At 43.1% G+C, this 11,248-nt stretch overlaps 1 protein-coding gene across 2 annotated transcripts in view; it reads left to right on the top strand.

Annotated features, from left to right (window-relative positions):
* HYDIN (HYDIN axonemal central pair apparatus protein) overlaps positions 1–11,248 on the top strand; it is a 130,185-nt gene that overhangs the window by 30,676 nt on the left and 88,261 nt on the right. For both annotated transcript variants that reach the window (XM_081921078.1, XM_081921079.1), the window contains 8 exons: positions 70–188; positions 562–785; positions 1,254–1,321; positions 4,509–4,744; positions 6,990–7,090; positions 8,472–8,607; positions 8,972–9,136; positions 10,350–10,502. In XM_081921078.1, the coding sequence (XP_081777204.1) occupies positions 70–188; positions 562–785; positions 1,254–1,321; positions 4,509–4,744; positions 6,990–7,090; positions 8,472–8,607; positions 8,972–9,136; positions 10,350–10,502 (1,202 nt within the window). The remainder of the gene's footprint in view (positions 1–69; positions 189–561; positions 786–1,253; positions 1,322–4,508; positions 4,745–6,989; positions 7,091–8,471; positions 8,608–8,971; positions 9,137–10,349; positions 10,503–11,248) is intronic.

Here is an 11,248-nt window from a genome sequence, read left to right as displayed (position 1 = left end):
TCCTTTAGTGCTTCCTTCACTCAGTATCTTTTGAGTTCCTATCCTAAAGGTAGAGTCTCATCTTCTCAGGGCGAGAGACCCGGCTCCCTCTGCGCATCAAAGGAGAGGCCATGGCCCCCAAGCTGCTTTTCAACTTTGACCAGCTGGATGTTGGGAAAATTTTTGTTGGCTCAGCCCACAGTTATGAGGTGAGTCCTGTTATTCATCAGAGCTGTGCTCTGCCTTCCTTCCATGAGCTTAGGGCATTCACATTGTTTTATCCTTTGAGGTCACTTAGGCTAAGAGAAACAGGGTATCCAAGGCCATCCAGTCAGAGTCATGGCTGAGTGAGGTTTTGAACTCAGGTCTCCCTGTCTAAAGTCCAACACTCTTATCTACCTTTGTTTCATAGAAGCCAACTTCCCACATTCCTAGCCAAGGATTATGTAATCTAGACATCTGTGATGACGGTAACAATAGAATGGAAGTTGGAGACAGCAGCACCAGTTTTAACAGAAATGTAAATGAGTTGCTTCTTTGAGAATTAAGATTGTTTTCATCTTCTCCTCTCCCTTGCTGCAGGCCATCCTTTCTAACAAAGGAGCTATTGATGCCCTCTTCAGCCTGATATGGCCATCCACGGCCCTGGGTGCCTGTTTCACATTTCAGCCCAGTGAAGGAATAATTGAGCCAGGAGGCCACCAGGCCATTCAGGTCACCTTCAGCTGTACTATCCTGGGACAGTTCTTTGAAGAGTTCAAATTTAGTGTGAATGGATCTCCCCAGCCTGTGATCTTAGTGATTAGGTAAGCTGGAGAAACTATGGCAATGAGTTTCAAGCATATCCTTAGGAAAGATTCGAGGTAAAACTGATGTTTAAAAAGAAAACATTTTTGTAGAGATACAGACACACAAAGCTGTACTGACAACCCACTTCCTGATGTCCATCACATTCATAACTCAAGAAGGAGGTTATGCAGACAGTGGAGGTCCCAGTTCTCTACTGCTTTCTTGAGCTGTAGTCTGGGACACAGATGAGTGTGTGCGCACATATGTGCACATGTGCATCTATATCCAAATGCATCTGGCGTTAGATTCTGTATTCCACAACAATTGAAGCATAACTCTCTCCCTTGGTCCCCTGACAACCACACTTGTGTGTGTTGCAAAGGCAGGGTGGGAGCCTTTGGCCCTAAAAGTTCTGCTAACTATTTCAACTAAAGGTGACTTTTCTCTGAGTCCTGTTACAAAGGAGTCTCTGTTTTCCCTTTCAGGGGCTGCGTCATTGGACCGACATTTCATTTCAATGTCCCATCCCTCAATTTTGGGGATGTCTCCTTTGGTAAGTTTGCACTATTTGTGGATTTTTGTAGTAGTAGTAGTAGTAGTAGTAGTAGTAGTTGTATAATAATAAATTATAATTATTAGTTAGATTTCTTTAAAAACAAGGCCAGTTATGAATCCTACTTGTAGGCTAGACTGGCTTTAAGGCCATAATAAATGTGTTGCTCAATCAGACCAACATCCATCTAATACTCTAGTGTTCTGTTTCCTACTAAGGGCCACCACCCAGGTGCTCACAAAGAGCAGTGCATAGAAATCGTGATGGGTTTGTCCCTTCATACCCAGATGACTTAGAGTAGCCTTCACCAACCTTTGTGGCCTTCCAGCTGTTTTGGACCAGTACTCCCATCAGCCCTAGCCAGCATGGCCACCTTCTGTAGGGAGTACCAGCCTTAGAGCATGCATATGGCAGGAGTAGAAATAATAGGATGGGGAGGGCTAGGTAAGGGCAGCTGAGAGTGTGCTCAAGGTGAGGCATTAACTCATCTCCAGGAAATGGCGATTGTGAAGTGAGTTTTAAGGTGGGTTTTGAAGAAAGAGGTGGAAGCTGTTCTAAGAGAGCCTAACAAAAGTCAATGAGATGGGGGGGAGGGGTGAAGAACCAAGAGCTAGGGAAATACAAATCAATCAATCAGATAATCTTTAGGAAGGATTAGGGTTGACTGAGATTAGTTTCAGGAAAGACCAAATAAAGTACCACTTCATGCAATGCATAATTTCCTTATGGAATTCATTATTGCGAGAACAAATGATGGTCACTGGCTTTGAATAATAAAAAGACCAATTAATGTCTTTCAAAACCGATTAATATGATAGCTAAATGGACTGCCTCTGAACCTCAGGGGTTCCAGCTCTAAAAACCATCAAATTAATTAGGAAAGGACAGCTGTCTTTCCATCTTATGGACTTCCAGAGGCATCTGCCTGACCACTGTGGCTGGACTAGGTGGACTGTTGGTCTGATCCTCTTGTTATGTTCCTATTGCTGATGTAGCTATTCAACCCCCCTGTTCTCCTTGTAGGCCTGTATTTGTTTCCTTCTTCCTGCTGCAAACTCATCTTCCCCAATATATTCTTAACTCGTTATTTCAGATAATTTCCATTCCAGTGTTGATCCTGGCTCCTCTGTCCCAGCCTCATTAAAGACAATCTGACGTTTAAATGTGAAATCAATAGTGGTGTGGCTGAAGGCGTAATTGGTGCTTGATATCCACCATAACTTGCCCAAGCCTGCCCCATATTCCTGTTATTCAAGAGAACTCATTACTTTTTCTGCACATTTTCCAGCACTCAACACCATTTCATTTTAGCCCTCCCCTCTTTGTTTTTGATGAATAAATTAAAAATAAAAATCCAATTGAGTCATTTTGATGCCTTGGCTGCTGGCTGGCCTACCTAGAGAGCTGCCTTGAAGGGTGTTTGGAAATTCCAGCTGGTTCAGAATGTTGTAGTCAGACAGGGATACCTTGGTCATGGCGATCAATACATTGATAACCTCATGTCTGGATCATTTGTAATGGCTTTATATATGAGGCTTCCCTTAAAGATGACTTGGAAGCTTCCGTTAGTGCAGAACTCAAATCCCAGAATTTTGACTGGTACAACCAGGTAGGTTCATTGAATCAATTTTGAAAGAACTTCATTGGCTGCTTCTTTGCTTCCGAGCCCAATTCCGAGTGCTGGCCCTTTTAAAACCTTAGAAAGCTTGAGACCCAAATACATGGCGGAGTTCCTCTTCCCACGTCTTAAGATCTTTGATCAAGGCCCTGCTCTGAGTGCCTTCTGTAGTGGAAGTATGTATGTATTTTAAAAGAAAAAGTCCTGAGTGGGGAGGGCATTCCAAAGTCGAGCAGGGTGTTCTCATTTGCAAATACAGACATATCTTGGAGATACTGCAGGTTCTTTTCCAGAACACCACACTAAAGTGAATATCGCAATAAAACGAGTCACACAATTTATTTTGTTTCCCAGTGCATATAAAAATTATGTTTACACCATACTGTATACTAATCCAGGCCTACCTAGCTGCAGAGGCTGGAGGGAGGAAACCTGGATATAGCCTTTGCCAGCTCCACTGCCATGCCCAGGAGAGGGGTAGTGGCAGGTGGGGGGTGGGCTTCCTTCCTCTGGAAGTGGCTGGGCTGCCTGCAGCTGTACCCACATCCTCATAAGGAGCATCATCTGCAAAGCACAATAAAATGAAATGCAGTAAAATGAGGTATGCCTGTGGACAACATACTTCAAGTGGCACCAACAGGACAATCTTTTTTGTGATGTGTGACATAGTTTGCATCATAGTTTTTATAGTTCTATTTCTATGTTTCACCATGACATTTTGTTAATCTCTTATGTTAACTGTTAGTATGAATATTTTTTACTTATGCCCATTGTACCTGTTTGTGTTGATCTACCTTTTGTGCCCATTTATGCTTATCCTGAAGTTGTCTTGGTTTAAGAGTGGTCTAGAAATATTTCAAATACATAAAATATTGACCAGGAAGAGTAATTCAAGGCATGTGGCTCCTAGGCTATACCAACTTTGTTTGCAAATAATCAATTTCCACGAACAATTCAAAGTGTTCCACACACACGACTTGGGACCAGATGGTCTCCTTTTCTCCCACTTGAGCTTGCCCAGCTTTTAAGACCCTCAGGAGCCTTTTGCTCTGTCCCACCAACCTCTGAAGCACGTTTGGCAGGAACTCAAGAGAGGATCTTATCACTGGCTGCTTCTAGGTTCTAGAACTCCTTGCTAAGGATTTCATTGAACTTCTCCTGAGCAGATCTTGACTCACTACCATATATGGGCTTGGGAGTTACTTTTAGATTGACACCTGTGTAGATTGGAAATTAGCCTTGAGAAGTGGTTGGAGGGTTGCCTTCCCTTCTAGCATAGGGCTTGGAGTGTTATTTAGGAACCCCCCTCTCCTTGCAAACCATGTATGGTTATTCCTTCAGAACACCTATACCTCTAGGTGAAGAGTTGTTTCTACACATTGAGGAGGGACTGTTGCTATATGACATGGACCTGTGCGCTTGCTGTGTGGGCCGTTGGCACAAACTCCTTTTCCTAAAAGAAAAAGTTGACTGTGTGGAGGAGTCCAAATGAGTGTCCTTTTGGGTCACTTTCAGTGCCTTCATGAAGCTCCTTCACAATTCCTGTTGGGTGAAAACATTCTCTTGCAGGTTTCCCTCACACCCTGTCCTGCTGCCTCATCAACACCTCTTTGGTGCCCATGACCTTTGACCTTCGTGTCCCAGGAGATGGCACTGGGGAGCCAAGTGTCATGAGTGAGCATCAAGCCTCTGACATCTCAAGGCCAACGTGGAGGAAGGCACGCAGTGGAGGGGCAAAGCCCAAAGAATTTACCATCACTCCCAACCGAGGCACCATCCGCTCACAAGGACTCATGGACATCCAGGTACAGTGCCACTTATGCCGCTGTTTGTCCTCAGTGAGGAGCAGGTGGCTCCTGAAGTACAGCAAATTGATTATAGGACTTGTGCTGAGGATAGATTGTATTATAAAGGCTCACTAAGCTATGAGGCAATTATTGAGTTGCAGAATCACTCACTTGAAAGTCAATTTAAGTTACAGTAATGTTCATACTGTTCTCAGTGGAAAAGCTTGGAGAAACTGGCCAGTGACTTCAAATGAAAAGAGAGAGAATTCCCCTCCTATATCCAAAGGGCTGCCAACTCCTACTTCATTTGTAGCATCTTCAGGACTTGGCCTTTTCTGTCTTTTCCTCCTGCAAAAATAATGCATGTACAAACTCTGCTCTGTGCTGTTTGAGGCCACATAATGATGCTCCTTACAGAATGTCTCTCCTGCCATCTTTGCCCCCATTTATGTTAAACTCCTTTTTCTCTCCCATCACTGTATTAAGGTTGCATCACCCCTCATGGCTCGGGGGGCAAAAGCTGGGGTTACTTGTGACCTCTAACCATTTTAAGTACACAAAAATCTTTCCTCATAAAGCTGCCACTGTCTTGCTCTTCTTACAATTGAAGTAACCAGGTCGCCAATATTTAAGATGTGTCTGTCCAACACTCCTTTCAAAAGAACTCCCTTTAATTGAGGGAGGTGCAAGACCCTTAACAGCATGGGAACCAGTAGCAATGTGAGTAGGGTTGAGTATGAATTTATCCCTGGCACAGAATTATAATTATGAAGTTAAATAGTTTTATTGAGGAAATCAGAGTTTACAGACATTTAGAGAGAAACATGAACAAAGATAAGAACAAAGAATGACAGTGTAAACATCTTGCTTCCTGTGTCCCCAATGATGGTCAGGAAGAGGGCAGAAAAGTAGTTTATGTTGCCTCTGTGAGTTCATGTTGCCTGTGTGAGGACAGAGGGGGCTGGATAGGAGAAGGAGAATAATAATAAGTCTGTTGATTGAGTGCACTCTAGGTCTCAAAGGTAGAAGTTGTGTGTCTCTTACTGATTTTCACATTTCCATATCTATTACCTATACAGCACTGAGAACTCACAGCCCCCTTTTAATAGAACAATATAGTTGGGAGAAGATGGGATCAACCTGAGTCAATCAGTCAGAGATGACAGTTCACAGAGGATAGCCATCATATAATGGAGTCATCAGAGGACACAGTTCTCTCACCCATTCACACTCCATGCAGATAGTTGGCTAGGAAGCTATACATTTTTCTTTCTAAGTAGTGCATCAGCTAAGAGCACACATCTCACAGGGTGACTAATCCCCATTCATTCAAGGGAAGTATGTGCCCTCACATGGAGGTTAGGGTTGTTTAAAAAACCAAACTGGTAGGTATCAAAAATGATATTAAGGTCACCAAACTTTTAAAGATACACCTTATTTCTGCTGTGCACCTGTCTCCCCAAATCAGGGGTTACCAGTGTGGAACCCATAGACACACATGCAGCTGCTGAGACTTTCCCTGGTGCCCACAGGATACACTCCCCCCACTGAAATTAAACTTGAAAGAAGCATTTCATTGTAATCAATAAAATAGGTTGTCTTGTGTGCTTGTTTGTGGGTGATGAAGATGGTACCCCTGCCTGTTTCTTTGTTTTACAAATGAGCCCACAGGCCCCAAAATATGTTGAGCAAAATCAGCCCCTGAAAATTTGAGGGGGAGATTTCCAAGCCTCTGAAGACCACATGGTAAAATGGATGTGGCCAGGACAGAAAATTGGGCATGACCACTTAATTCTGTTTATTATCAGCCTTTCAGAGCCCTCTTCCCCTAACAAAAATTCACCCAAATACATTTTATATGCTCACCATTATGATCAATAGGTAATGCTCAGTTTCTTCTATTCACTGCTGGCTTCATTGTTTCTCCCACTTTGATGTTCGTTCACCTTTGGCTGCTGAAGGCATCAAAGAAACAATGCTAGTGAGACATCTTACATGGGTTGTGCTGGGTGAGAACTGGGCCACAGTGCTTTGAAGATTGTTAGGGCATGTCGCCATCAGAAACATTTTGTCGCAATCCTTACCCCTTTTTTCTGTTTTATTTTATATCTCTCTGTGCCCCAACATCCCAGGGCTACTCTTCTTATATTTTTTTTACATGCCTGCCTTTGGGGGGTTGGGATTTGGGCTGGTCAATCACAAGGTTATGAACCTTGTTCCTGTAAACTGAGGAAAAGGAACTTTCTTCCTTTTCCCATGGCAGGTGACCTTATGTTCCAACACTGTGAAGACGTATGAAACAGCACTAGTAGTGGATGTGAAGGGGAGTGGAGAAGATGTACTGGCTCTCCCAATCACAGCGAGGTATTGCTACTTTGTTTGCTGTCTTTGCTGGAATCATGTGTGTTGTGCTGACCCCATCCTTTGTGTCAATTCTGAATGAGATGGGTATTGCAACAGCATAATTGCCATTGTTTGAGTATCTGGGTACAGCAAGATGCAACATAAGAAGGAGTTTGTGACTGTTTCAGTAAGAGCGACCTGAAAATTGCAAGACCTGTCACCTCTGTCTTGCTTTGTTTCTTTGCTTTCTCTTCCCTCTGTGCATTTTAAGTCCTGGTTTCAAAAAGTACTTTCACACTGCCTCTGGTAAGTCAGCCCTGGATGTACAGAAATGGACAGTGCTAAAAATTCCAACAGGATCTTGAGGAAAACAACCTGGCTTTCTTTCAGCAGAAAAGTGAGAGGCAAAAAGATCCCTGCTAGAGCAGCTCCTCCGAGGCCATTAGCTTGGACAAGTCAGCAGTACCACATGATGTCACCAGGACTCCGCATTTGAGTCTCCTGTCCCCTTCCAAGTGTTTAAAACAAAGTTGTTCATATATTAGGATAAGCTACCATCCAAATGCATATTCAGATTGCAGCAAAGTAAAGTGTGGACATATAGACCGTTAGACCTTTAAAATATGCCCTTATGAGTTCCAAAATTGTCCCCTCTTCCCCCAGCATAGAAAAAGACCATACTTTTGGTGAGTTAAAAATGGTTAACATACAAATGTTCCAAAGGCCAGGTTCATATGCTTTTCTATACAGCATTCAGAAAAAGTTGCACAGGCAGTAAAACCTGACTTAGTTACAGTGGTGAAAGTTCCTAAATTATTAGTATAGGAACAGAACAACGGCCTGTTGGAGCCATGTGGTCTGAACTTGGAGCAACCAGCTCAGATCTCTTTACATGCTGAGCTTCTCAGATAGACTGGAAGGCAAACAAGGTCTTAATTACCTAGTCCCTCCCAAGGTGAGGGGAGTGGATATAGCTAAGCATGGCAGGACAGCTTACTCTATGTTATTAAACCCTTCATTCATTAATTAGACATAAGTATGTTGGTAATATGAGGTTGGTTATCCCACATTTTCCAGGCCATATCTGACATTCTGTGCAGCAGGACTCTTAACACTCAAAAGGCCAGGAAAGCCAGGCTGTTAACAAATTGTGCAGGGCAAGATCCCTCTCCATGCCTCTTATTGCCAAGTGAGGGTCTGTGTCTATCGCCTTCACTTCGGATCTACTTTGAGATGGTGTACTAGGAACTTGGCCTTTCTGAATTCTAGTGACCACATGGCTGATGATGAGCCTCTTCTTTATAATGATAGGTGAATTGTTATTATTATTCTCTGCCTCCTCATTATGGGTCAGATCTAAACAAGCTTTCCTCTCTGTTTATTTGCTCATGTAACTGACTAGATGCAGCACACCTCCACTGCATGTGGCTAATCCCATCCTGAATTTTGGACGTTGTTTCTTGAAGTTCCCATACCAGCAGATGGTGAAACTTGTTAATGAAAGTGATCTTCCAGGGTGCTATGGTGTTCTTCCCCAGGTTAGTTCAGTTGTTTCTATTGTGTTTTAAAGGCCCTGAGGAAGCCTACAGATAAAGCTGGGAGCAGAGAGGAAATGTTTAAGTCCAGTTATCACAGTTCCCAGATGATTTTATTTGATTTTAGAGTATTTGAATCTTCTTTGTTGGAGCTCTTAAGCTACCCAAAATCATGAAGAGCCCTGACGTGACACCAGTGGTCTGAAACTGAGTGATTTGTCATCAAGATCTTTAAAAAACAAAAAAGATGTCCAAACAGATGAAATAAATAGGTTTCTTCACTGAGAAGACGTTGACAGCTTAGCAAGTGAAAAGTATGAAACAGCTCTCTCTGAAGTTTTGGTGTGATGCTTTTATTTCCATCCAGGAATATGAGAAGTCCCTCACCGTCTTGCATTCCAGTCCTCTGCCTTGTGGTATCATTCAGCCTCATTCCACTGTTGAGATCCCCTTGGCCTTGGAAGTCCAGGAGAAAGGGCAGCAGGAGGCAGTAGCCTTCATTGCTGTCTTTGGGAATGAAGTATTTCCACTGGTGAGTGAACTAAATGAAGGAGGTCTTCTCCCCTGCCCACTCCCACCCCTTTGCACTCTAAAAATGCTCAGGGAAATGGGTTGTATATGGTAACAAGTCCACCACTTTGTAATGTGTGCATGCTCAGAACTAGTATGTCTCTGGGATATTTGTATATTGCAGAAATGAGGATTTCTGGCCACAATCCACAATTCTTACACTATTTTTGAACATGAAATTGAAAAGCAACAGTTGCCCCAGGTGATTTTGCACTGTTAAAAGCCACAGTTCATCAAGGCCAGCCAAGCCATTTCTTTATGCTCTTCCTAGCCAGAAATCTAAACAATATATTTGAGAGAGATGCCAAATCTCTAGGTCTAGGACATCCATACCTTACCAGATTCAGAAAGGAAGGCCTTTCAGGGGCAGTCATGTGCCTATAGCCCTTGGCAGCAAATGTCCATTCCCATCAGGAATGAGGAAGAGACTGAAAGTCTGGCTCTTTAAGTAAAAAGAAGTGACTGTATGCCCCCACCCCTGCTTTCTCCTATTCTAAATGGAAACATGAATGGGAAAGTATTATTCCTCCAGACCTGAAATGTGAGTTAAGCACAAAAGAAATGTTTGTTGGTGCTGGAGCAGGACAGAGTTCAGCATTATGATATAATGGAAACACATAATAAGCAGAGACAAATTTATGACCAAGTAGGGTATACAGTTCTTGCTCCCATTATGGAGTCTTTTCAGCTTACTAATTTGTTTCATTTTTATGAGTGCCTTTTAAATAGAGATTATTGAGCTGCAGTATCCTTCTGTATCACATCTAGATAGTGCATGCAAAATCTTCCTCCTGAAGAGCAAGAGCAGTCAGACTCCCAAGTGGAGTCCAGCAGCAGTATTTATTTTGAACTGAGGCCTCAGGGTTGAAAATGCAGGGCCCAGGTCTGTACTCAGCTTAGATGGGGACCTCCAACTGAGCCAAATCTTGTCAGCCTGAAGATCTCTTTGAATAGAGGCAGACAATGAGATGCCTTCCAGATGTTGTTGGGAGTCCATCATCCCCAGCTAGCATGACCCATGGCCAGGGGTGATGGGGGATTGAGCCCAACCACTTCTGAAGGGCATCGCATTGGCTACCCAAGGCCTTAGTACAGTCCCATCTCCCTTTCAACAGCCTGAGTCTGATGCTGACTTTTCATCTTTGTTTCCTGTTTCCTGTTATTCTCTGTGACAGATGATCCAGCTTGTGTCCTTTGGAGAAGGCCCTGTCGTTTATGTGCATCCTGCTAAGCTAGACTTCGGCTCCATCCAGGTTTTAAAGGATGTTTCTCGGGTGCTTTATCTTTCCAATCAATCTGTTATTCCTGCACCATTTGAGGCACAGATGGTAAGCAGAGTGTGGCATAGTTTCTAATGAAAACTGTGAACGGAAAGGAATTGTATCTATAATAGCCTGTGGTCTGGTTTTATGTGAAGGTGTCTCATTAAACTATCTTGAGCTGAAAGGTCATTGGATGTGGTTGCACTCATGTGTTTCTGGGTGGCCTCCAAATGCATGAGACCTTCACTGACATAACTTGATGCTCCTATTGTCTCCCAACCGTACCTTCTTGCCATTTCCCCTTTCTTCCTTATAGTAGTGATGGTCACTGAGCTGTGCTGGTGTGATTTACATCTCTTGGTAAGCAGAGGCAAGGCATTCTCTACAAGCCTCTCTGCTGAGAATCTGCAAGTGGCCCAGGGGATAAGGATGTTGGATGTAAAGCTGGGAAGTCTGGATAGGTCCCTTCTCAATTTTCTTCAGGAAAAAAAATGAGTTAAAGTAAGTGGTGAAGAAGGAAGGAACCAACTACAGAGTGTTTTGCACAGAGAATTTTGCACCTGATAAATGCATGCTGTATTAAAAAGATAAGCTATGAGCTGGAAGTTCTTGGTGCAAATCTTAGCCTCAGCTTACAAGGTGCCCTTAAACAAGAAAATGTCGTCAGTCTCCTATCTGTAATTTGGGGATAATAATTACAGTTGCCTTAACCAGGTGGTTGTAAGGATTACAGAGGTCATGTATGTGAAGTACAATTTTATCACTCTTCCAAAAAATGTTTCTTTAGCCAAGGATGTTGTTGAGAAGACTGA

Source organism: Podarcis melisellensis, assembly GCF_964234715.1.
Source record: "Podarcis melisellensis genome assembly, chromosome: 8".
Taxonomy (NCBI): Eukaryota; Metazoa; Chordata; class Lepidosauria; order Squamata; family Lacertidae; genus Podarcis; species Podarcis melisellensis.
This window is presented reverse-complemented; position numbering and strand designations above follow the sequence as displayed.